Genomic DNA, 27,298 nt, shown 5'->3' on the forward strand with positions numbered 1-27,298 from the left:
AACTATAAACGCACTCTTCGCTACTGGCAGCAATTTTTATTTGAACGGAGCCAGAACAATGATCGAGCCTACAACATAATGACAAAAAGTTTATACAATTCAAATCAACGATCTATCTCACTGCAAAATTAAACTTAAAGCACACACAACTTAAGGGCAGCAAAAATAAGAATCAGCAATCTGTTATAATTATTCACGTGCAATACATCGAGGCCTACTGTTCATGTAGTTTTCGGCTAACGGAGCATAACCAAACAATGATAATCAATTAGACACTTTTCCTATCTTCAAACATAAACTTACAAGAACTTGACGGATATAAGATTTTGGGAAATTATTGAAACATTTCTTTGTTTAGAACTACAATGTACAAACAAAAATGTCGGATAAGAGAACAAGTGACCTATTTAAATATTTTGTAACGTGGGGCCGGCTGCGAATTCATTTTATATTTTCTTCTCGTGTTTTTAGAAAAGTTAAGTCCAAAACGCCATAGCGTACACCCATATGCGGATGTCGTTTGGTAGAAGAAAAAAAAATCGCAGGCCGGCCGGGGACGTCCAGTGCTCTTCAATCCACGTCCTATTTAGTTGCTTGTTGCCATGGTTACACCAAGGAGGAAAACGAGGATTGGCATGGTGACTGCTGACAGAGAGGCTGTAAAAACAACGAGGGAAAAAAGGGAAAAATCTGAGTTAATTTGCCAAATTATAACCAAATTATTAAGTCATATTAAAATAATTTGCGGCAACGTTGAGTACGCAGTATAGAGTTATGACGTATGGATTCATTCTGGATTAGTTGGTGAGGCAGGAATATTTTCTCTATCGTAAAATAAGGTCGGGGAACGGCGTTCTTGTATGACATGTACTCCTCCGTCCCCAGCATGCAAAACAGGCGGCCACGAACGAGGGAACAAAACTTTAAATCTGTACAATGACATACCCGATGCAGAGAGTGTATTCGATTCCATCCTGACCCAGTACACGTCGTGATTCCGAGCAACTGACAGTCTAAAGTAAAGAACCAAAAGACAAGGTGGAAAATGTAACTAAAAAAGCTGCAAATGTCGACTGATTTTCGGGAGTCCGAAGTAGTTCCCTCCTTTTGCAGTGATATGTTTTCATGTAGTACATTTTAAAAAAATCCTCACCTCTCTTCTAAATTTGGTTCTAAATGTCATTTTCCCCCTAACTGTTTTAGTTGCTACGATGTCAGTTGCAAATGTAATTTTATGGAACAAAAATTAATATCCTAATTATCAACTACCTCCCTAATTTTCAAGTGCCATGGCGCAAAACATTTGGAGTTCATTTTAGGGGGGGGGGGGTCGTAAAATAAAAATCAGTAAGTAATTTTTTTTCAACAAGACTCACAGAAATCGGATGTTCCCGACACTCTCCGTCGGCGCCTGCCACGTGAGGGTCATACCGGACCGTTTCACCCCAGGCCCGGTGTGGGTGATCGAGTCCCCGGTGACGTTGCAGGTCAAGAGCCTGCTCGCCCCGTCTGTACCGGCCAGGAAGGTGCCCACCGGGTCCAGGCTGGTCAGGGTGCGGGCTTGCAGGAGGAAACCTTGGAAGGTGATGTTGCTGGGTTCGGCGAGGATTGAGACTGCGTGATGCCAAAAAAATAGAAAGAGATAACATCAGAATTGGAGTGGGTTTATGGAATTATCTGGTGCAACTTTTTTTGGGGGGGGGGGGCGTGGAATCAGGGAGGCATTATTTTTCTTTAAATGGGGGATTTCAGATTTTTGTAGAAAATTTCTTGCTTTTTTAAATGAAGCCCAACTAAGATGAGATTTGAAGGTTTGCATGGTGGAAAGATACTGAAACAAGATAAGTTAGCGGTAGCACCATGAGAATAAATCTCCGATCTGTGATGTTATAAGAATGGGTGCGGTGAGGCGTGAGAAGGATGCAAACTGGTGAAGCTCGAAACTGGTGAAGCTGAGAAGGATGCAAGTTGACTGAAGGATGCTGGATGATCACTGGAGCGTGTCAGTACATAGTGAGGGGGCAAAGGGGAAGGAGCTCAGGGTATAGGTGACCCATTCGAGCTTCACCATTTGCATCCTTCTCACGCCTCACCGCACCCATCCTTATAACATCGCATCATCGTTGGAATCCCTCATTCTCCTGACGACGGGCAGAGCATACTGTTCGAAAAGTTGAGTCCCTCCGGTTCTTTTCAGAACCACACATACTCACAAAAGAAATTTATTCACATGGTGCTACCACAAACTTATCTTGTCTTAGAAGCCTAACTAATTAGTAGGAATTGCATCTTAATCAATAAGAACAATCGTTTACTCTTTTGTAATCATATCAAACTTGTACAAGAAATTTCTGATCAACCATAACATACCAAGCGTGTTTGTCAAACTAAAAGTAACCCATCACCCGCCCAATCAACAATGTAACAACTGACTTTTACCAACCTATAAACAAACCAATGAAACAACCGATCGACAGACCATGATAAAGACGCACCGACCGAACCGAACCGACTCGAAGACCTACAAAGGAACAGTAAATCATCTAAAGCCCAACGGATGTTTTTTTTTAGTACGCAATGATAGTCTCGTTTCTAGTGGTGCTTTGTATTTGTTTGTTTGTTTGTTTGTTGTTTGTTGGACTTTTGGGTTGTTTGTACTAATTTTCTTCAATTATCGATGTATTTTCCAAAAGAAGTGTGGAATAAATGTTTTATTGAATTGAATTGAATAAGTTTGTTTGTTGGGCTGTTTGTTGGGGTGTTAAGCTGTTTGTTTGTTAGGTAGTTGGAGTATTTTTTGCTTGTTTATTTGCAAGTTATTGATTTTTATTTATTTACCTTCTGGATGATGGAACAGTACAGTGAGACATTATGGATTTAGTTTCCTTTCAACCAGACTTTGGAAAAATAGGACAAAGTGCGATCTAAAACAAAAATCCCGGCGCTATTTCCAGACGGTGACTGTGCACTGTGCATTGTTTGCCCACCTATAGACCTCCTGAAAACATGATCCTATCGTATAGTGTAAATATACCTGTCCCTTTGTGTTTGTTACAGATCTTCGATAATTAACCATTTCGGATTGTCCCGCTCTTTCGAAACTTTTAGGGTTTTTCCAAAAACCTACAGTCTCTCTATTAGAGAGACTGAAGATTTTTGGAAAAACCCTAAAAGTTATCTTAAAGATACGAATCGGCGGAATCTTTTTTATGGAACCGAGGGTATTCACTCGTGGCTAAATAAAAGCAAGTTGCAGGAACAGACAATTGTATAAACAATCTCGCAACACCTGGGTGCGCATCCAACACTGGACTGGCGATACCGTCTGTCTTTGAATAAGAATTGGCTCCTTGGAGCGCTAGTGAAGTCTTCAACTTCTTCATAGTCGCCCTTGAAAAGTTAATCATCGCATCTGAAAAACCATGCCTCCTCGAATGCCCAGGTTTGAGGGTATGTTTCTGTTATTTGTTATTCATAATGGGCCACTTAATTAATGCAACCACGAACAGGATAATGCCGAAGACATGCGAGAGACGGGACCACAAAAAAAGACAGTGGCGCATCGGGAGTGGGAGGGGGGCGGGGGGGGCACCCACACTTCCCCTTATGCTACATTTTTTTCCAATTCGGGGGTATTTAATTTATCGTTGTTAAATAAAGGGTAAATAAAACAGTAAATCGCTATTAGTAGTAATACGCTCCCATAGATTTTACCATTTTTTTATACTAAAAAACTTAGCCCGGAAAACAATTACGCCAGACCCAGAACCCGGACGTGCTATTATAAGACAAAGATAAACCAAGTAAATTGCGTTGCAACATAATTAATTAATTAATCAATTTATTTATTATCGGTTAACCGACCGTGGATGTAACTCATGTAAATCTAGTTTTTACCGATTATTACACTTGTATCATACCGTAAACTCGATTTTATTTTGTTCATTTACAATGTACATACTACGTGTCAAAAAAGTCCTACTTTTGATCCTAATTAACTATGTTTATGGAATTAATGCTCCATAAAATTTGTCATGCCTTGTTTACATGATCTGAAATTTTGGTTTGATTCCATTGGAAAACAACGGAGTTATTTAGGATCAAAAATATTATTTTTTTTTTACACGTAGTACAAGAACGTCATTTGGTTCAATCGTACATTTCAGTTTCAAATTTACACCATTAAAATGCTACGATTGTGATTGATACTGCATTCTTAATCTTTGCGACAAATTTGTCGACAAATTTGTAAGCCCAACTGCCCAGAGCGAAGTGAGAAGGATGCAAACTGGTGAAGCTCGAAACTGGTGAAGCTGAGAAGGATGCAAGTTGACTGAAGGATGCTGGATGATCACTGGAGCGTGTCAGTACATAGTGAGGGGGCAAAGGGGAAGGAGCTCAGGGTATAGGTGACCCATTCGAGCTTCACCATTTGCATCCTTCTCACGCCTCACCGCACCCATCCTTATAACATCGCATCATCGTTGGAATCCCTCATTCTCCTGACGACGGGCAGAGCATACTGTTCGAAAAGTTGAGTCCCTCCGGTTCTTTTCAGAACCACACATACTCACAAAAGAAATTTATTCACATGGTGCTACCACAAACTTATCTTGTCTTAGAAGCCTAACTAATTAGTAGGAATTGCATCTTAATCAATAAGAACAATCGTTTACTCTTTTGTAATCATATCAAACTTGTACAAGAAATTTCTGATCAACCATAACATACCAAGCGTGTTTGTCAAACTAAAAGTAACCCATCACCCGCCCAATCAACAATGTAACAACTGACTTATACCAACCTATAAACAAACCAATGAAACAACCGATCGACAGACCATGATAAAGACGCACCGACCGAACCGAACCGACTCGAAGACCTACAAAGGAACAGTAAATCATCTAAAGCCCAACGGATGTTTTTTTTTAGTACGCAATGATAGTCTCGTTTCTAGTGGTGCTTTGTATTTGTTTGTTTGTTTGTTTGTTGTTTGTTGGACTTTTGGGTTGTTTGTACTAATTTTCTTCAATTATCGATGTATTTTCCAAAAGAAGTGTGGAATAAATGTTTTATTGAATTGAATTGAATAAGTTTGTTTGTTGGGCTGTTTGTTGGGGTGTTAAGCTGTTTGTTTGTTAGGTAGTTGGAGTATTTTTTGCTTGTTTATTTGCAAGTTATTGATTTTTATTTATTTACCTTCTGGATGATGGAACAGTACAGTGAGACATTATGGATTTAGTTTCCTTTCAACCAGACTTTGGAAAAATAGGACAAAGTGCGATCTAAAACAAAAATCCCGGCGCTATTTCCAGACGGTGACTGTGCACTGTGCATTGTTTGCCCACCTATAGACCTCCTGAAAACATGATCCTATCGTATAGTGTAAATATACCTGTCCCTTTGTGTTTGTTACAGATCATCGATAATTAACCATTTCGGATTGTCCCGCTCTTTCGAAACTTTTAGGGTTTTTCCAAAAACCTACAGTCTCTCTATTAGAGAGACTGAAGATTTTTGGAAAAACCCTAAAAGTTATCTTAAAGATACGAATCGGCGGAATCTTTTTTATGGAACCGAGGGTATTCACTCGTGGCTAAATAAAAGCAAGTTGCAGGAACAGACAATTGTATAAACAATCTCGCAACACCTGGGTGCGCATCCAACACTGGACTGGCGATACCGTCTGTCTTTGAATAAGAATTGGCTCCTTGGAGCGCTAGTGAAGTCTTCAACTTCTTCATAGTCGCCCTTGAAAAGTTAATCATCGCATCTGAAAAACCATGCCTCCTCGAATGCCCAGGTTTGAGGGTATGTTTCTGTTATTTGTTATTCATAATGGGCCACTTAATTAATGCAACCACGAACAGGATAATGCCGAAGACATGCGAGAGACGGGACCACAAAAAAAGACAGTGGCGCATCGGGAGTGGGAGGGGGGCGGGGGGGGGGCACCCACACTTCCCCTTATGCTACATTTTTTTCCAATTCGGGGGTATTTAATTTATCGTTGTTAAATAAAGGGTAAATAAAACAGTAAATCGCTATTAGTAGTAATACGCTCCCATAGATTTTACCATTTTTTTATACTAAAAAACTTAGCCCGGAAAACAATTACGCCAGACCCAGAACCCGGACGTGCTATTATAAGACAAAGATAAACCAAGTAAATTGCGTTGCAACATAATTAATTAATTAATCAATTTATTTATTATCGGTTAACCGACCGTGGATGTAACTCATGTAAATCTAGTTTTTACCGATTATTACACTTGTATCATACCGTAAACTCGATTTTATTTTGTTCATTTACAATGTACATACTACGTGTCAAAAAAGTCCTACTTTTGATCCTAATTAACTATGTTTATGGAATTAATGCTCCATAAAATTTGTCATGCCTTGTTTACATGATCTGAAATTTTGGTTTGATTCCATTGGAAAACAACGGAGTTATTTAGGATCAAAATATTATATTTTTTTTTACACGTAGTACAAGAGCGTCATTTGGTTCAATCGTACATTTCAGTTTCAAATTTACACCATTAAAATGCTACGATTGTGATTGATACTGCATTCTTAATCTTTGCGACAAATTTGAAATTTAAAGTAAAAGGTAAGCCCAACTGCCCAAAGCGAAGTTGGGGAACGAAATTAAAGTAATTTTCTATCGAACTTGTGTGGTAGAAAGTAGCCTTGGGTACCCGAATATAATAAACGTTATAGGAAGTTAGGAACACGAATACAGCAAACACGCAGTATCGATGCAGATGCCTGTTTACTATTCGTCATTAGAGATGGTCCAGGAGCTGCAGCTGATCAGGGACCTCGACGATTTGGAAGACGCTGCCAACGACTTCGTCAAAAGCCGACAGGCTCTCATAAAACGTCTCAACAATTTAGCCCAAAAACTTGAACAACACATCTACCGGGCTAACATTGCAAAGGTCAGTCACATCACCAAAATATGAGATCCCGGGTCAAGCCTGGCAAACATGATTGAAAACACTGCCCATATTCATAACTTAAAGTGAAATTAATTTTCAGGCAGAAACCTCAATGTTACAGCTATTTCAGCACCAAAAGTGACCAGAATTTTTAGTAAATTTTCATTTCTTTGGTGATTCGTTGTTGTGTCCGCACCACAGTGGCAGTAGAAGCCAGTAAGTAAACTTTTCTCACACAAATATTTTCAGTAAGCAAATTTTTGGGTTCACAATTTTAAACAGTAAGCCCCCGTAATCTGAATATAGTCTTCCTGAAATGACATCACATCAAAAGCGCCCTCGGTTATCCGGAGAAGCATGGACAAAGAAGTGCAATTTTCCCCCAAAAACATGACCAAAAGGGATGTCAAATATCTTTCGTACATTTCAGGATGGGAGTAGCAAATTGCACAGAATAAGAAGAATTCCCTTCATGGGCTTGTGAATCAACCCACTCTACTTGTAAGATGTTGTTTACACATCCAAACACCCGTATATACCTCAGCATGGACTCAAATTAAACGTATCTTTTGCAACTACCAAAAGTCATTGTTTCGATTAAGTCAACATCTCAGTCTTAATGTTGTCTTCAAAGTTTGAATGTTAAGTTCTTGCAGTTCAGTCGGCACATGATTCGCTTTTGCTTTAGGCCTAATAATCCTCATATGAAGCCCGGGAAGGGACAGGGTGGATTTTTTTTTTTGAATTTCCTAATTCGTTCGAACGAATTCCAAATTCGTTCGCACGAATTCCTATTTCGTTCGCACGAAACCCACGAATTAGGCCTACTAATTCGTTCGCACGAATTACTAATTCGTGCGAACGAATTACTAATTCGTGCGAACGAATTACTAATTCGTGCGAACGAATTAGCAAACTCCAACAAAAAATTTCCACCCTGTCCCTTCCCGGGCTTCATATCCTCAGGATTTTTTTGTTTGTTTTAGTTTTTTTTTTTTTTTTTGGTGCAATTGTGCAGGTGGTTGGAGGTTCAGTGGGGATCGTGGGCTCAGGATTGGCTATCGCGGGGTTCATTGCTTCGTTCTTCACCTTCGGTATTTCGATGGTCCTCGTCGGCGTTGGTGCCGTGATCGGATTAGCCGGCGGGTTGACAACGTTGGGATGTATTCTCACGGAATTCATAACTTCAGAGTTAACCAGCGCCAGCGCGGTAAAAACATTTAAAGACGACGAAGACGCATCTAAAAGACTACAGGCGAAATTTAAGCAAGTCAATTCGAAATTAAACCGTGCATGGAATACGGCCAAGGTTGTTGGTGGGGGTGTGGTAGGGGGAAAGACATCCTATACCGTCGTTACAACCGTCTGCGATTTGGTTGGGGAGGGCGCGGCAGGCTTCGAGGTGGGGGCTGAGACGGCCTTCCTAGCGGCGAGTGCTGTAGGGCAGGCTTTTAACATTGCGGGCTTGGTGGCAAGCATCACAGCGATAGGGCTAAACCTGTACACTGTGATCACGTCCAGCAAATATTTATACGAGAAAACGGTACCAGAGATAGCGCAAGTTATCCGCAAAACAGCCGACGACCTAAAAGCTCAACTGCGCAAGACAGTGGACGAAATCAGAGCCCAGAATTGTGTTGCAGTAGCGCAGTTCGATTAGGGGTTTGAGGGAGCTATCGCTACGCATGCTCGTTACAAAGTTCGGTTCTCGCGTTTGGAATTTCCCTAAGTTTACTTCACTTTAAAAATAGATGATTAATGATTATTTCATCCGCGTCCGACCGTTTGAGCTGTCATTTTAGTTTGATCAGTCCAATAAATCAGTATGGAGGTATTTGTCTGTATTCGTCATTATGTCTTTTTGACTAAAAATGTATTCTGACTCAGTTCTTGAAAATTAGATTGAAACTGAGATTCATTTTTTGTTTTTGCGTAATGTTGAAGTCATAATTATTTGTACATACAATTGGCCATTTTAATTGATTCATTGTTGATTTAGATTTGTGTGTGTAGTAATTTGGTACATTTTTCCTATAGTCTTTTAATTCTTTGCAGTGCTATGTAAGCTTTTTTAGATTAATTTATTATGTGATTATGTAAAATTACGTCGATAAATGGGATTAACGTCTATTTTCACCCGTCAAATGGCATTTTTAAAGAGCACTATCACTGATCTGTAAAAGTCTTGATATGAATTCGCCGCGCGGCCATTCCGAGCTGTACAAAAATGTGATTTTGTGCACTGGTTCCCGATCCTTCATTCCAATGTGGGTAGGGAACCAGCGACAACCACTCTTACGATTCCCAACAATTAAAACAGAGTCATGTAAAACTGTAAAACTTTTTGGTGATACTTTCAGCGTTTGTCTAATTTAAGATGTAATAAACGACCTTCCATGGTTCACAATTCATGACCAATGCTTGGAACGACATTCCAATAGAGCGTCTGTATTATTTTATATCTCATGGTCTCATCGACTTCAAATGTTTTTAATAATATGCCTAGTGACGAATCATACTCAGCAGTTATTTTAAAGTTTCCGCCTGGATTATAACCCACTGAGATTAAACGGAGTTCAGTTTTGGGGCAATTGTGTGAAGTTGCGGTCATATTTGTATAGAGTTCTATGTTGAAAATGTTTGTAGTAAATTTATGGCGGTTTGTATATAAAAAAAATAATCGGTCCAAAATGTGTTGATTCGGTGTTTTAAGAAAATGTATAATAATGAATGAATTAATTAATTAATAACAAACAAGAGGTTTTTAATTCTCTTTATCAAGTTAGCTCATTTTGTACCATTTGCCACTTTTTCATGAATGTTCTTAACTGATGCATTTACTTTCGTATGTTTATACAATCCATATTCGATTACCTTTTTCACAATCCCTAACACGTTTACAGCATGTAAGTATATCAGTATGACTGACATGATTTTTAAGATTCTTTCAATTTAGCACAGTTGTAATGTGGATTCCTATTCCAAGTGAATAAAATAGACATAATAACCACCTGTGTAAGAGACACGAAGAATTCCTTTGTGGTCCCGGAAAATGTGTCACTTCTGATCAAGGGCGGATCCAGAACACATTTTTTTTTTGGGGGGGGGGGCAAGACAAATTTGGTCCTCCAAAAAGTGGGTCCAAAAAATTATGGCGTGGGGTTCGGGGTCCGCTTAAAAGCCCCGAATTTTTTTTTGGATTCTAGATGCTCTGTGGTGCGATCTGAGACAATTTCTGACCACTTTAACCAATGTTTTTTTTTGAGGAAAAGATGGTGGTGTACTCATTGCCTGCCCTTATTGCGATGTCACTTTAAAAAAAAATTGGGTTCTTTGGGGAGGGGGCCTCCTCCTCTGGATCCGCCCTTGCTTCTGATCAAAAGGATTTCGACGATTTCCTTAATTCATTTTTTTGGGTGGGGGGGGGGGGGGTTGTTGGTTGTTTGTTGGGGGTTGTTGGGGGTGTTTGTTTGCTTGTTTGTTGGGGTGGATGTTTGTTTGTTTGTTCAAACTTTTTATTTGACTCACCACTGACGGTCCCGCCTGGGGTGTACCCATCCCCCCGGGCCACCACGCTGTACGGACTGATGGATTCCTGGGGCGATATCACCCTGCCAGGCTCCGTGGTGCTGCTGTGACCTGGCACCATGTCCACGCACGCCCTGGGAGAAGCACCGTCGGGGAAGGCGTCGGCAACCCCCAAAACAACCAGAGCAGACACGGTAAAAACGAGCGCTTCGTACTTCATCATCTCAGAGACTTTTAACCAAAAAGTTCTGCTCGTTCACCGAGCCTAATTATTTGACTGCAAAACATGCAGTAGTCGGGATGGTTCGGTTCGGTTGTTTGGGGTTTTGACAATGACATGGCTGAGATTATATTTTGTTTGACTACTTTGCATTTCCGCCAGTCCAGGGTTACACCGGCGGACATACAATGTAGTTTAAGGTAAGCCACACAGCCACACAAAAGAGATTTGTTTGACTTCCTTGTTGATTTTGCTGAATATCCGTTCAGGAGGAAATAGAAGGAACATACACAAATCCATTCATTTAACAATTTACTCTATATTTGTGACCGTGATAGTAACGGCAGATCTTAATGACGGCCGTTTTTATTGCAGATTTCTTAACAATCGATGTTTTAAATTCTGTTCATAATAACATCAACCCTCCTTCCTTGCAAGACCACAAAGACGCCAATTCAACACTTACTACAAGTGTGCGACCACAAATTGCCACAGACAGACCATGAGATTGCACCAACCACTAGAGTTTTGAAATGCGTTGGCGGCGGCGGGTTTTTTTTTTGGGGGGGGGGGAGGGTTGAACTGGACATCAGCCGACAACAGTGGGTGCTCAAGTTAAATGAACTGTTCGAATCCATAATTATGAGGGACACAAAGGGTTGTGGCAGTTAGAGAGCACCCACCGGTATATTCTCAATGTTCACCCTCAAATATGCCCAACTTCCACACCCCCCCCCCAAAAAAATTAAAATATAGTCCTAAATCTTTCCCATTGTTCTGTAGCCATGCACCCCCAACTAAGGCCCCCAAAAAGTCTCCGGTTTCTGGTATGGAGCTTGCCATAAAAGTGGTGCGGCGACGCGTTTTTTTTTTTTTTTTAACCTGATTTTTTACTTCAAATGTCGGCTGATGACTGCAAATGGTGCCCAACTAAACGTACTGCAAATATATGGGAGTCCAGAGAGGCCACATAAAGTTTATTCTCGACCATAACCCAATCTAAAAACACGTTAAAATTGTGCAGCAGCAGGATTCCAGTCAAACCAGTGAGTTTGGCGGTTTTGAGACATCATCTTTCATTGAAAAAAAAAACTTTGCCGACGCGCATGGCTACGGCGACGCGGGCGCATACCAGAAACCGGAGACTTTTTTTGGGGCCTAAAGAATAAACCAACTTTACTAAACCATTACCCCTTCTGAGGCTGAAATTCACATTGATAAATTAAAATTAGGAAAAAATGTTGCAACCTGACTGATAAGATGATGATGACATGAATCTGGGACTGAGAAACATTTCCAATTTTGTTAGGAAATACTTAAAAAAATTGTCTTGACTCTCAATAGGCTTTGTACACAACTGCTGAAGTGGTGTCAGGTTGCAAAATTTTTCCCCCAAATTAAACCATTTATAAATATATCTGCTCCCACTCTCCTCAAAAAGAACAAGTGCACACACAAAAGTGAAATAAAGTACAAAGAACTTCTTTTAATAAATTCTCTCTCATTTTGAAATATATTCAAAATCCTTTACATCCGTTTAAAGTCAATCAGTTAAACACTGGCGAGATATGTTATCAAAATAACAATTGCATATATCTTTTTGTTAATTGCTGGGGGTTCATCTGAATACGTGCACTGGTTGATATGGCAACCAGAAATACCAATTATAACTTTTCAAAAGTATCTAAAATTATTTTACCTGTCAAACTTGACACAAAGCCATTACTGAAAACCCTGTTTTGAGATTACAATCATGATCATTTTAAAACTGTTATGGTCCATGCTCTCCTCACAAAGACATCACTCCAATAAATTACTCCCTTTTTGAAAAAAAAAATCGAAAGAAAGTTCATTTGAATGTGAAAAACATTGCTAATGTTGCCGGCAATTGTGGCACAGCTTTGGTCACATGACATGATGCAAACAATGGACTGGATTTCTCAATGTGTTGAGAAACGCGCAGCGCTCTGAAAATTTCTTGTTCAAACTTCTGCTCCAGTCAATTTCTTTGTTCAACCAGATTAAGTTTCATAAATACACTTTGAAAATCCCAACTTTTTTTTTATAAATAACACGTTGACATGAATTATGGTCCCTTTACAATTTGTGCATTCTTAGTTACTCAGAAATACAATCCAAAGTCCATCGCTTCAATTTTGGCTAAATTGAGCTGGTTTTCCCGTAACAAATCACAAGTTCAATTTCATTCAAAAGTTTCTTTCATACAAGATTTTTCATTCAAAAGTTTCATTCGTGCAAGATTTCCTACTGGAGGAATGACTTCCCCGTCACTGTTTCTACTTTTTTTCTCCAAAATCTTCTGAGCTAATTTCTATAATTTCATGACTTCTCGGCCAGAGACGGAAGATCAGGCACGTTGGTGATTTGGAAATCTAGAAGCATCTGCCCGTAGCCCTTGCCCTGTAAGGAGGGAGAAAAAAAAATAGAAACTGTACCGGAAATTCTGCCAACATTGAGCATATTTCAAGGATAAGACGTGCTTTTTCATTCATGAACTTTGCCTTATTCCGATACTACTTCAACCCTTACTCCCTGGCGCCTTTTACTAGGACCCGGACCAAGTCCATCAAAATCCATCAATCCCTTTGCGTCCAATACAAAACTGTGCATGACATAATGAAATCCACCACTGACGCACTGGTTGACATTCATGGACTTGCTACACATGGCTTTTATCACAATAGCAGTACAGGAAGCTATGCAAAATCAATCGGGTAACCCTAGCACTGCTTCAGGCCATTAGGCCCAAGTCCATCATACTCCATCAATATTTAGTTGCGCCAGGCCTTCTGGACCAAGTCCCCTAAAATCCACCAAAACGGGGGGATGGATTTTGATGGAGTTGGGGTGGTTTTGGTTAAGAAAAATTTTGCACCTGGAGTTTGCATTCTCTTTGCATAATATGGACATAGATTTTGTTTGCAGGTAAAAAGCTTTGCAGCATCATGAGATTGGCTCCAGATTGTTTAAATCTCAACAACCAGTCCAAAAAACGAAAAGAAGGAAATCACAGAAATTTGGGGTTCTTTACCTGAGGGTCGCTCCTCAGCGAGGCCACGCCCCCTCCACCTAGAGAATTCCTCAACAGGAAGCTGAAGCCATCGATGCCGGGAAGTTCATATCTGTTACAATTGACAAAGAAAAAAAAACAGGATGAAAAGTGTATTCAACTGTGCACAATAATGTTATCACTTTTTGTTTAGCACACCTTGGCAAAAAAAACCAACTCTAAATGTGCAATATATTTCACGCCACAGGGCGAGTCAAAAAAGCGGAACCCAAACCCCAACAATTATATTTCATATTTGAAAAAAAATATGTAGCACCAAAAATAATAGTGACTGGAAAGCCAATTTCATGAGCTACTTTCTGATGAAAAAAATTACTGAAATTGCTCAATCCGTTCAAAGAATATCACCATTTAAACGCAATGACCCTAAAACCTCTCACGTCCAAAAATGCGAATTTCAAGAATCGTCGTCACAATTGTCTTCAAACATCACCAACGATAAAACCTCAGTTTAAAAGTTTGAAGTTTAGGGCCATTGCGTTTAAATGGTGATACTCTTTGAACATATTGAGAAATTTCAGTAATTTTTCATCTACAAGTAGCTTATGAAATTGGCTTTCCAGTCATTATTATGTTTGGTGCTACATATTTTTTTAAATATGAAATATAATTTTTGGGGTTTGGGTTCCGCTTTTTTTTTTTTACTCACCGTGTTTATATACAGAAAGAAGGAAATATTGTTGATGTCCCCTAACGTGGCGCGGCCTCTAACAAGGCGCAATTTGATTTTTGCCTCTAACCTCACTAGATCAAGAGTTAATTACTACAAATTTCACAGTGAGTGACATTACATCAAACTCTAAACATTCCCATTCATAGACCTTGATTTGACCTACCAGTTACAAACTTAAGATGCCTTTAAAAATGCTCCCAGAAATAGGGAAATAATTTCTGACAAACGTGTGGCCGGATGTAATAATAATAATAATACGGGAGTCTTATATAGCACACGTATCTACCAACAATTAGGTACTAAAGGCGCTGGTAATTATGTCTATTGTTAAAGACAGGTAAATGAAGTCGATGAGAGATGTGAGACCCATTATGTAGCACCTTTATAAAAGGTATACAAGGTGCTGCGGCGCATATTGCAGCCACTGCCAGAAACACCGGGGCAAACCCCTTCTCTTAGCGATAAGTGTTACTGGGTTCTTTAACGTGCATTACACAACACGCGGGACCTACGGCTTTACATCCCAAGGACGAAGCAATAATGGTAAAGTGCCTTGCTCAAGAGCACAAGCACTATGTTCCCTGTCAGGATTCAAACCCATGCACCACGGCACACGAGTCGACTTTGTCAACTTTAAAGAAATTCTTAACTGTATAATTTATATGGTGAAAATGAAGTGAAATACATTACTCTTTTCCTACCTCGATACTGGATCAACAGTATTAGGATCTATAACATGCTGGAAATATTCTTGCACTGCAGTTGACGTTAGTGCCTTCCTAAGGTATGGTACATAGGAGGGATGCCTGGCTATAACACCTGAAATGTAAGAAAGAAATACACACAGAAAGAAATAATAGTAAATCAATCAATTAAACAAACAGAGGGAAAGGCTTGCATAAAACTCGGGCTTGTAGTCAAGTCAATCATGAGTTGATCACAAGTTGGGTCACGAGTAACTGGGACTTAACAACGAAAAAACATTGTCAGAGTTCAATTGAGAAGAAACTGGTTGACTAGTGATTGACTTGTGATTGACTTGTGATTGACTTGTGATTGACTTGTGGTTGACTTTTGATTGACTTGTGATTGACTTGTGGCTGACTTGTAGTTGACTTGGTATTGACTTGTGATTGACTTGTGATTGACTTGTTATTGACTTGTGGTTGACTTGTGTTTGACTTGTGCTTGACTTGTGATCGACTTGTGATTGACTTGTGATTGACTTGTGGTTGACTTGTGATTGACTTGTGATTGACTTGTGACTGACTTGTGGTTGACTTGTGGTTGACTTGTAGTTGACTTGTGATTGACTTGTGATTGACTTGTGACTGACTTGTGATTGATTTGTGATTTACTTGTGATTGACTTGTGATTGACTTGTGACTGACTTGTGATTGATTTGTGATTGACTTGTGATTGACTTGTGATTGACTTATGATTGACTTGTGCTTGACTTGTGATTGACCTGTGTTTGACGTGTGATCGACTTGTGATTGACTTGTGATTGACTTGTGATCGACTTGTGATCGACTTGTGATCGACTTGTGATCGACTTGTGATTGACCTGTGTTTGACTTGTGATTGACTTGTGATTGACTTGTGACTACAACGTTGCAACTCAACAGGTTGCTTCTTGGGACGTATCATAAATTGATTATTATGAGAACTTTGACTACAGTCACAATTTTATGTCTTGATATTATCTTCACTTTGTATTTTCCTTGGATGGAATGAGTACTTTGTGTATTTTTAATCTGAAAAATAAGTTAATGAAAAACAAAAATAAATGACAACAACTCTTCTTCACCTATTGTTGCGTTGTTCCCCTTGTCGCCGCTCCTCGTGTAGGCCAACTCTCCCAGGCTGTAGCTGTGATCTCCCCCTTGGAGTGTCTCCTCAGCTGGTGCCTCAGACTCATCTGATGGGACCGAGTCTGGGGAGGCATCAGTGGATGACATGGTGATGGTCTCTTCCTTGCCATCGAGATGAACCGTTGCCTGAAAAAACAAGATGGTGAAACAAATTAAAGTTGTGGAAAAGTCCTCACGAGTAAATCAATAAAACACCCAAGTCGATCACATGTCGATCACATGTCAATCACATGCCAATCACAAGTCAATTACTGTCAATCACAAGTCAAATACAAGTCAATCAAACGTCAATCACATGTCAATCACATGCCAATCACAAGTCAATTACTGTCAATCACAAGTCAAATACAAGTCAATCAAAAGTCAGTCACATCTCAATCATATGTCAATCTTAAGTCAAGCACAAGTCCATCACATGTCAATCACAAGTCAATATCACATGTCAATCAAAACCCAATCAAAAGTCAATAACATGTCAATCTCAAGTCAATCACGTCAATCTCAATCAATCACGTGTTCGTCACAATTCAATCGCATATCAATTACAGGTCAATCACATGTCAATCACAAGTCCATCACACGTCAATCACATGTCAATCATAAGTCAATTACATGTTAATTCCAAGTTTATAGCATGTCAATCACATGTCAAAACACAAGTCAATTACATGTCAATTACAAGCTCATCACATGTCAATCACATGTCAATCACATGTCAATCGCATGTCAATCACATGCCAATCACACGTCAATCACATGTCAATCATAAGTCAATTACATGTTAATTCCAAGTTTATAACATGTCAATCACATGTCAAAACACAAGTCAATTACATGTCAATTACAAGTTCATCACATGTCAATCACATGTCAATCACATGTCACTCGCATGTCAATCACATGTCAATCATATGTCAGTCACAAGTCAAACCATAGGTGGTCTTCGTACCTGCACTTGGTCTTTTGGATACAGGAATGAGAACAGCTTCAAGACTGGCGATCTGAAAATGAGACCCATCAGAGGATAAGTCTATTAATTGGAAATTTTACAAGTTGGAAAAATCTAATCGATCTGAAGTGAAAAAAAGGAGATATTTCATCAACTGTCAGCAAAAAAAAAAAAAAAGACACGATTGTAATGAGCTGAAATGTATTTCTTTCACAACAGGTAGCTGGAGCAGTTGTTTTTATGTATCAGAGCATTAGAAAATAGTTTTAGAAATGCAAGAATCAAAATTAATTCAACAAAGTTCAGCCAACATTTTAAATGATAATCACTGTGTGGAATGTCAAACTAATTCTAAAATTAACTTGAAACATTTTTTAGAATATATAGAATTGTTTAAATGAAATTTCCCAAAAAATCTGACTCACACTCTGGGTCTGCCTCCCACAATCCCCGTCAGACCTGGTGCTATAAAAAGAAACAGTTCAGTAAATTATTAGTTCGTATCAAAAAGTTTGAAACTTCTCTTTAAGTTTGAGACAGAGTGCCGTGATTCTTGCCAGTCTGACCCTGACTTTGTCCACAGAAAATATGTCGGGTGTGGCGTAGTGGTTAGGGTTTGAGACTCATGATCAGAGGATCAGGAGTTTGAATCCTACTGCTGGCCATATGTTGTCCCTGGGCAATCCACTTTACCTCCACTTGCCTCTCTCCACCCAGGAGTATAAATGGGTACCGGCATTAGCTGGGGAGTAACCTGTGATGAACTCCCATACATCAACAGGGAATAATAGTATTCTCTGTAATTGTGTGCTAAGGAAACCAGATATAAACACTGGACTGATGTGCCATATTGCTCCGAAAAAAAGACTCTAAAAACACTGAGAATTCAATGAACAGCCATAAAGTCATCAGGACCATTTGCCACTTGACTCATGACCACAAGACTTTCTTTGTCCTTAAAGGAACAACCTATGTCCTCAACAAGTGATCAGCAGATCGCAAGTGTCACCCTTTTCTGCAGCCGGACCCTATATGTGTTGTGCTCATATTCTTGTTTCAAAAAGCCCGACCTCTAATGACCCCTACATGACCTTTGACCTCAGTAATCGGTTGAAGAATTGTGTCTTCCCACCCAAAGGTCACTGCATTCAAGTTTCATCAAAATCCATGAAAGCATGTAGAAGTTATACATTTTTTTTCACAAAGTTAACCTAAAACTTAACCTAAGCAACATACGGTCATATGGAGATACGATCATACAGAAGTTATGACTGGTAAGCGTCCTCCAAAAATTTGTTTGGAACAAAATTTGAGGAATGACATTTTACATATTTGAAAACGTTACTTACCCATTCCTGTACCGGCCGGAGCAATCTCTCTGGCAAAGATTTCCAGTGCATTACGCTGCGAGTGCTCTAAGGCCATCCACAACACGACCTCCCTTGGGTTGACGTCCCTAGCGTGGGGACCGTACGTCTGCTCTGAACCCAGGATCTGAATGTTGGTCTGCGTGTAGTCCTTCAACTTGAGATGCTTGAACATGGTTCTGGTTCTGGGGTTTGGGGAAAACTCTGCTGTTAGTAATGATACTTTGCAGTGAACATTTGCATATAAATAAATGTGACCTGTTCTGTCAAAATCAGACTTTTCTGGGCATAAGGTCAAAAATGAGATTTTTGCATATTGTTAAAATATGTTCTGTTTTCTTTTAATAAGTGGTTTAATTTTTGAAATCGGTCATTCCTGGGCAGAGTTATGCTATTTTGAAGTTCATTCGGTCGAAAAGTAGAAAACAGAGAAAATGGACACGAACGTCACAAAACAGACATTTCTTTAACTGATATACCTTAACACATCATCAAAAATACTATAATTAGAGATCAAATTAGGGCTTCAAACTTTTATAGTATATTTTAGACATGCTCGGAATTACAAATATGCAAAAATTAGAAAATGGAAAAAAAATCACCCCCACAGCGTTTTTTGGCCCTATCTCAATTTCAACCTCTGCCCAGAAGCGTCTGCTTTTGCTAGAACAGGTCACAAATGTGCGCTTGTTGAGAATATAATAATGATTTAATTTATTCAAAATGAAAAGCAAACTACCTACCCAACAAATAAAATACATTGAATGGCAAATTACAAAGTACCAAGGTAATAGGGACAGGAAAACTGGCACATTCTGGGCTTGTAATTTATAGGACGATTGATAGCAATTGTCTGTTGATATTTTCTAGCAATAAAAGTTGGGCAATCTCTTTTTAAAAAAATTGAAATGTAAACAGACTTTCTAAACTGAATATGTGACCCACTCTACAAAAATGGGGATTACGCCACGCTGTGCATTATCGTGTAATGGTCCGCTCAACGTTGAGAGGGTGAACACTTCGTCAAAATGTGATTGTCATTTTTTGTCATAAATGACGTCCTTAATACCTAAAGTTTTAGGAATCATTCACAGAAATTTTGATTTTGATGAATAAAGTGGGGACAAAATGACAATTTTCAGTGCATTGTGCCAAAATATAGAACAGAGCCAGCTATTTCAAAGCCTGTTTTCTCAGTTGTGTAATTCGAACTCCAAAGGAAGTGATTAATATGCAAATACGTCATATCTCCAGAACGGAGGGCTATAGAGCGCTATTATATACTAAATGAAAGCTTATGTTGTGGGCTCCAACCATGTGTGTAACTCAATTTCACTTTTTTCCCGACATTATACCCTTTTTTTGTGGATCGGGTCACACATATATAGAAAGAAAACAGAGAGACCTACTTCAACAGAAACAAACCAAAGATTCAAAATCTGGGAGAACTTTACTTACCTTTTAAGAATACTTTGAGCGGTCTTCCTGCCTTTCTCGGCTGCATTTGGCCCGGTGATGGACGCCACCGCAGTGGCTCGGAAGCCATCAGCATACGTACCACTCACCTTATAAAAGTGGAAAACAAAGAACAACAGTGAATTACGGGTTAAATATGACAACAAACTTTGCTAATTGTTCTCTCTTTGGGCTCCGTGCGCCAACTAAGGAGGGCGCTCTCTCACCATTTTTGAGACCCTGTGGGTGGGACGCACAGCGTTTGCACACTACTGTACTGGTTCGCGTGGGAAGTACGCATGTTTTCCGGAATGTGCCGAAGCTATCAGCCACAGCGTCTTCACGTAAGCGTCAGGCAATTTTGGCGCCCGAATACATTCAAATTTAACCTGTGATGGTCTCCCAGACTAATCCCCGCCAATCATTTAAAATATGCAGTGGATGGACCGGGAACCAGTCTAGGTCTCCCCAACTCTCCTTTCCTGGCCGTTGAAGGGGTACCTGTGCACGGAGCCCATAAACCCTAACTATTGCATGAATTTCCTAAACTCCAAAACATTGCATAAAACTTGTAGCAAGAGAATTTTTTTTAAGAAGTATTGATAGCTGGTCTGTACAGTCCTTTTCCATCAAAATACTGCAAAATAGGTACTGTAGTAAGTAATTCCGAGTTTTTTTTACATTTGTGAACCTAAAATTATGTTTTTTTGGTAAGATGGGGGGGGGGGATGCAGGGTTAACATGAAGAGTTCAAAATTATCAGAAAACATATTATGGGATAAATATACAGCAACTAAATATACAAAAAGACGTTTCGTATTTGTGACTTCACCTGTGATACACATTTTTCGCATGTGCATGCACCAACTGAAAAAATGTACATTACTTACCACTCGCTACGGTGCCAGTAGATTTGATGTAATATGACTACAATTTTTTTCAATAAAGTTACAGGTACCTTATATTGTGAGGTTGGTGGTAAGCCTTTGGCTCCTGACACTAAAACAGCTCCATTGGGATCACCTGTTCATTGTTGTAAAAAAGAATTTTTGGGAAATTACTAAATTCACCGGGGAAAAAACAAACAAAAGAACCCCCCCCCCCCAAAAAAAAATCATTTTTACCAGCCAAAATGCCATGCAATTTATAATGTTTGTGGTTGGTTCCCTACCGATTCATGCTAAGCTCACAAATACGGAGTCAAAATAACGAAACCCAAATGGCAGGACCAATTTTTGAGTGAAGTTTTGCCTGTAGCACTTTCAAAATCAAAGATATGAAAGCCCCGTCATTAAGCTTTCTTTTAGTACAAGATTCCTTCAAACCACTCAGGTACTTTTCAAGTTACCGAAGTTTGAACACAAAACACCATTTTAAAGTTCTGTCCACGGATCACAAAAAGTGAGTGTTCTTACAGCAAAACAAAAACAATTCTCATAGGGATGCATGTAAATTGTTTTTGTTTTGCTGAAGGAACACTCACTTTTTGTGATCCGTGGACAGAACTTTAAAACAGTACTTGTGGTTCAAAATTTTGTAAATTGACAAGTACATGAGTGATTTGAATGATTCTTGTACTAAAAGAAAGCTCATTGATTGGGCTTTCATATCCCATATTTTGAAAAAGCTACAGGTAAAACATCATTCAAAACTTGGCCCTGCTGTTTGGGTTGCGGTTTTTTTTACTCACCCTGTATACAAAGCAGTACTTTCTGGTAAGCAGTGGCATGGCATTTATCCAAGATTAAAGTACTTTCTTAAAATGTGGGACAAAACGTGTGAAGTAATGTGAATGAAACCGTCAAGTCACCAAACAAACACACCTTCAATTTCTTGCAGTGTGACATTCCGGAAGTCGCATATCACATCGGGCAGCATGTACCGCCCGGGGTCGCCCAGCTCGTACACGATCTGCTCGGCGATGGTGGCTTTGGAAACCAGCCCGCCCGTGTTGGGGGGTTTGGTAATGACGAATCGGCCGTCCTCCGCGCATTCCGCGACGGGGAAGCCGATGTTGTCCCAGCCTTCGACCTGGTGCCAGTCCGTGAAGATGCCGCCGGTAGCCTGCGCGCCACACTCGGCGATGTGACCGGCCAGAGAGGCTGAGGCCAGACGCGTGTAGTCTGTGGGGTCCCAACCAAACTGCAAAATGTGGTCAAGACAAGTACAAATTAAGTCAAGATAAGTTTGCAGTAGCACCATGTGAATAAATCTCTTTTGTGAGTATGTGTGGTTCTGAAAAGAACCGGAGAACCACACAGAACCACACATACTCACAAAAGAGATTTATTCACATGGTGCTACCGCAAACTTATCTTGTCTTAGTATCTTTCCACCATGCAAACCTTCAAATCTCAAAGTACAAATGAATAAGGTTGAACAAAGAAATTACCGGGAGTGTGACATGAACCTGGGACCTCTGGAACACAACAGCTATCCAGCATGAACTATTTAAGTGATTGTTGCACATTTTTCTTAAAACATGGACAGCAAAATTCGAGCAAAATAAAGAATTACAGTAAAGGATTAATGATTTTTATGTACGATAACAAATTTTGAGTGGTGGAGTTGAAGAGATGTCTATTTACCAAAAAAAGCAACGCTTTAGTTCCCATTTCACAGCATGTAGAGCAAATTTTGAACTAACTCAGATAGTTGTTATGTGTGTTTCTGAAGACGCATGTAAACAACTTGCCTACAGTGAACAGTTGTGCACACTTTTATGGGAAGTGGCTTTTGCATTTTCCATAGGTGCTTGTGTAATTGCAGTCCCCAGCTAAATAATGAAAATACTACCTTGGAAAGTATGGATGTAATGAATTTGTTGTTGTTGTTTATACTTACCGTGTGCATGAGGGGTCCTAGGACCACAGCACTGTCCACACACCTCCCTGTTACTACAATATCGGCCCCCATGTCTAGGGCTTTGGTAATAGGGCCAGCTCTGAATAAAAAGACATACAATGAAAGATGTAGGCCTAATAAAAGTCTGTAAAAAACTCTAATACAACACTTTGGAAGAAGACTCTTCTTATATTACAGGCATGCAACTGGGAAATCACAAAAAAAGAGGAAATTCAAATTTTTCCCAGACTTTGTACAGTGTTTTTCTATTTTCAATGGCACACATGGGAGGTCAAAAAAGAGGAAATCAGCTGATCCGAGGAAAAGTTGCATGCCTGATATTAGCTTTGAATGAGGTGGGGGTGGGGTGGGGTGGGAGGGGGGGGGTTGGAAGGGGGGTGGGGGTGGTGGTGTTGGTAGGGTAGTGGTGGGGAAGGGTTGGTATAGGGGTGGGGGTGGGAGGTGGGAAGGGGGAGGGTGGGTGTTGGGAGGGGTGGGGGGCAGCAGATTCAACCCCGTGTGAATTTGCACACAACCCTAAGATTTTGTATTGCTAATCTCCCGCATATGTTTTGACGCCAACTTTGATAAAACATTAACACATTGTCCTCACAAAATGTCAACGTTTCAAATGCAGGGAAGAGTAAAACATTATAAAGTAGTATGAATACATATAGCTACAAAAATCATGACTAGACTAGACTTTTTGTGGATGTACTGAAGATGGAAACAAAAAGGGAAGACGAGAAGAGACGAACTAAGAAATTTTTTCTTACCCTAGGTAGGCATTCATGCTGACCAGACTCTTAGGAGCTGCGATGCCAGAGTCAATGTCTTTGGTCCCAGATGCAATGATATCGCCTCTCTTCAAATTTATTGAAAATGAAAAAAAAAATCATTATTCAAAATATATTTATGCGTTTCCTTTTTCACTGATACAACAACATGCTTTATTCAAAGGAAAAACATCAGTCATAAATCAGTATGCATATATGTCATATTTAGAATATAGGCCTACAAGATTTAACGCAAAATATCTTTCAAACCAAATAAATACATGCGACCCAGATTGACCCAACTCCATTACTTTTGACAAATATGAGGTTGACCCCTTATGAGTAAAAGAGCCAAAATCCTCATTCGATTCCACATTTGCAAGTATGTATCTAATGAAGTAGCCAAGAATTTGACGACCTCCAATGTCGATACAGCGCTGGAGATGGTGGCGGGAGGCGCGTGCTGTAGCCGAAAGCTTCTGAAGGAATGCAGGATCACCCCTGATGTCATTGCACACCTCCTCGATCGTTTGGCGCAACACACGATCGAGGAGGTGTGCAATAACATCAGGGGTGATCCTGCATTCCTTCAGAAGCTTTCAGCCGCAGCATGCACCTTCCGCCACCGTCTCCAGCGCTGTATCGACATTCCGAAAGTGATTCCCTGTTTTCGTGTGGCGTTTAAATCTCAACCTCTAGTACAAAGCTGATGAAATCGCTCCATAACACTTGTCATTGCTTGCTTACATGATCGAAAATTTTTGGCTTAATTCAGGTTTGATTGCACTCTCACCTTGTGCATGAGGTCATCGCCGGTCACCACGGCGACCTTCAGGTCAATCCCAGCCTTCTTTGCGGCTTCCTGTATGGCTGCGGCGCAGGCGTGGGGGTTGACCCCGCCCGCGTTGCTCACCACGCGGATGCCTTTGCTCTTGATGTCGTTAATCAGGGGGCCGATCGCGGCCTGAATGAAATCTGGAGCATACCCCAGATCCTGTTAAGAAAAAGAAAAGGTTTTGCCGAGAATTCTCTTGTTTTCTAACGATAACAATATTCCACAATGCTTTGCTTTCAAATTGTATTGACACACATGTATGCAATTTTCACACATTACTGCAATGTTCATTTGAAATAAATTTAACTTAAAAATCATTTTTAAGCTTTGGAAGTGTCCCTGCCAATATTGGCCAATCGGAATCAAGATTTCAAGCCTACGTCTTGAACACTGACCAATCACAATTGTTCCTCTGGGCCTGATGACTGGTATGTACCTTGACAGAAACTTCAAGATTATTATATATTTTTTTTCTCAACTTAAAAAAAATTACTTTTATGAACGAGTTATCTTACTTATATTCTGTATGTTACTGGTAGGTCAAATGATGATCAGTAAATTTTGGAAAAACTAAGGAAATCATAATTTAAAGTTTAACTGGTTCACTGACCCTATAAAGCCTTGTTTTTGCATATTAACTGCAGTGCTTGTTTGTCTTTGAACAGTTTGTGTAAATAAATACAGTTTCAAATGATGTTCCTACCGGTTTCTTGTGTTTGGCTGCTGTGAGAAGCGACATGGTGATCTCAGAGAGATAATCAAACACCAGAAAGTCCAGTTGGCCGTGATGAACAAGCTGTGGTGCTGGTAAAAGGATTAACGTTAATCATGTTATAAATCCAATTTACCATAAAAAAATGCATTTTTAGGATAAATTGTGCAGGATGCCCAATGGCCTTGAATGGTTATTTGCGGCACATTCTCTTCCACAGTTTTGTATAAACTTTCAAGGACAATGAAGTATTGATAACATTAAACTCTGTCGTAAGTCGTTCAGTTATGTTTCGTTTATTTGTTTAAGCCAAGTAAAGAAATAAACTAGTTTCTCGTCCCACCCAATTCCTGTTTTCTGGCGGCCTCCTTTTGTTTTTTATTCATTACATAAATTTACAGTTAGGCCCCCCCCCCCCCAAAAAAAATAGTCGGTCTCTGGTCAGCGCGCGCATCGATTTTAATCATGCGCGTCAACCTTTTTTCCCTTCAAATTTACCACGGAAGCTACAACAGTTGCCACACCTCGAATTTTTGTACCAAGGAGCACCAAGGAATGGGGAAATTGCGTCAAGGCAAATAATGGAGGGCATCAAGGCAAATTATGGAGGACACCAATGTACATGTGTATATGAGGACACAAAAAAAGCAAAATAGTACCCACCTTGTCTGTACAATTCAAGCTTGAAAAAAAAAAAAAAAAAAAAAAAAACGCGTTGCCACCTCAATTTTGTTTTTTGGCCTTACAGTTGCAAATTATTTTGCATTTGTTTCCAACAAAATTGTAGCCAGCCTATGTAAAAAAAAAGGGCTAAATCACTCCTTTGGACACAATTTTGTATCAGCAAAAATAGTCAAGAAAAATGAAGAATCCATCCACCCTCTTGAAAAATCCGCCATCTTGACATGTCTTGAAGAAAAAAAAAAGGGAAAAAATGTTTCAACCTGACGCCACTTCAGCGGTTGTGTACAAAGTCTATGGAGAGTCAAGAAAATTTTCCAAGTATTTCCTAACAAAATTGGAAATGTTTCTCAGTCCCAGATTCATGTCTTATCATAATTTTTTGCAATGAATGACCTTCATTGAGATGATATATGAAGAAAAAAGTGGCGTCAGGTTGTAACATTTTTTCCAAAACAAGAAATAAAAACCGCCCGCCTCCTTCATTTTTTTAAGAAGGTCGGAAGAGAGACTACTTTTTTTATTTACCCAACCTCAGGGTGAACGTTTCAGCCGAATTTTGGCTAAAATTTGGCAGAATTTTCGTAAAAAAAAAGTTTGACAGAAAACTTGACAGAATGGATTTGTTTGGCAGATTTCTGACAGAATTCTTCAAAAATTGTTATTTTCACAGAAAAAAAAACAAATTTGAACAAAATGGTACATTTGTTTCAAAGAGCTTCAATCTTTTCAAACAAACACTTGTATAATTAATGGACAGGTTGCCTGGCATGGTGTAGGTGCTTAGCTTCACTTAAACTGGGACTTAATTCGTCGCGAATTTTTATGCAATTTCATGACATCTTTATGTGACCACTGTGTTTTTATTCCTCCATGATGTGACTATGTCTGTCTATGAATTGTTAATGTAATTTAAACCTTAGTTAAGACAAAACTACAACATCTGCATGTGATTTTAAGTGTTTATAGTGTATTTCGAGTGACTCTGGGGAATTTGGCAGATTTTTGATAAATCTGACAGATTTTTGAAGCGCATTTAGCAGAATTTGGGCATGACCTTACGGTCACCCTCTGCCCAACCTGCTTGCGCTTACCTGCACAAGAAGTGTCGCCCCAAAACCCCGACGCATATCCGATCCTGGTAGTTTTCCCACCGAGAACATCACTGAATGTTCTCACACTATGCTGTAGCACACATGCAGAGAGGTGATCCGGGTTTATTCGCTTAAGACTTTTGGAAACACTCCCCAATTTAAGAGCTCGAGATTTCAAGACCATGGAGGCTGCCATGTTGAAAATAAAACATCAACAGCGCCCTCAGACGACGGCAACTGACTTTAAGTGGT

General features: G+C 39.6%; 2 protein-coding genes across 2 annotated transcripts; both read right to left on the bottom strand.

Moving 5' to 3' along the window:
• Positions 1-11: 11 nt before the first annotated feature.
• LOC119733801 (putative defense protein 1) lies at positions 12-10,867 on the bottom strand. The gene is made up of 4 exons (XM_038207170.1): positions 10,476-10,867; positions 1,377-1,614; positions 946-1,013; positions 12-657 (listed from the first exon to the last, which is right to left on the bottom strand). The coding sequence occupies exons 1-4, from the start codon at positions 10,696-10,698 to the stop codon at positions 587-589; spliced, it is 600 nt and encodes a 199-aa protein (XP_038063098.1). The 5' UTR covers positions 10,699-10,867; the 3' UTR covers positions 12-586.
• Positions 10,868-12,161: 1,294 nt separating this feature from the next.
• LOC119733802 lies at positions 12,162-27,265 on the bottom strand. The gene is made up of 15 exons (XM_038207172.1): positions 27,047-27,265; positions 25,263-25,363; positions 24,518-24,718; positions 23,725-23,813; positions 22,949-23,048; positions 21,928-22,246; positions 21,063-21,127; positions 20,108-20,214; positions 18,632-18,834; positions 17,708-17,747; positions 17,283-17,334; positions 16,270-16,459; positions 15,161-15,278; positions 13,748-13,838; positions 12,162-13,116 (listed from the first exon to the last, which is right to left on the bottom strand). Exons 1-15 carry the CDS (start codon positions 27,240-27,242, stop codon positions 13,036-13,038), a joined length of 1,953 nt encoding a protein of 650 aa, XP_038063100.1. The 5' UTR covers positions 27,243-27,265; the 3' UTR covers positions 12,162-13,035.
• Positions 27,266-27,298: the final 33 nt, after the last annotated feature.

This window comes from Patiria miniata, unplaced genomic scaffold, assembly GCF_015706575.1.
Source record: "Patiria miniata isolate m_02_andy unplaced genomic scaffold, ASM1570657v1 HiC_scaffold_26, whole genome shotgun sequence".
Classification (NCBI taxonomy): domain Eukaryota; kingdom Metazoa; phylum Echinodermata; class Asteroidea; order Valvatida; family Asterinidae; genus Patiria; species Patiria miniata.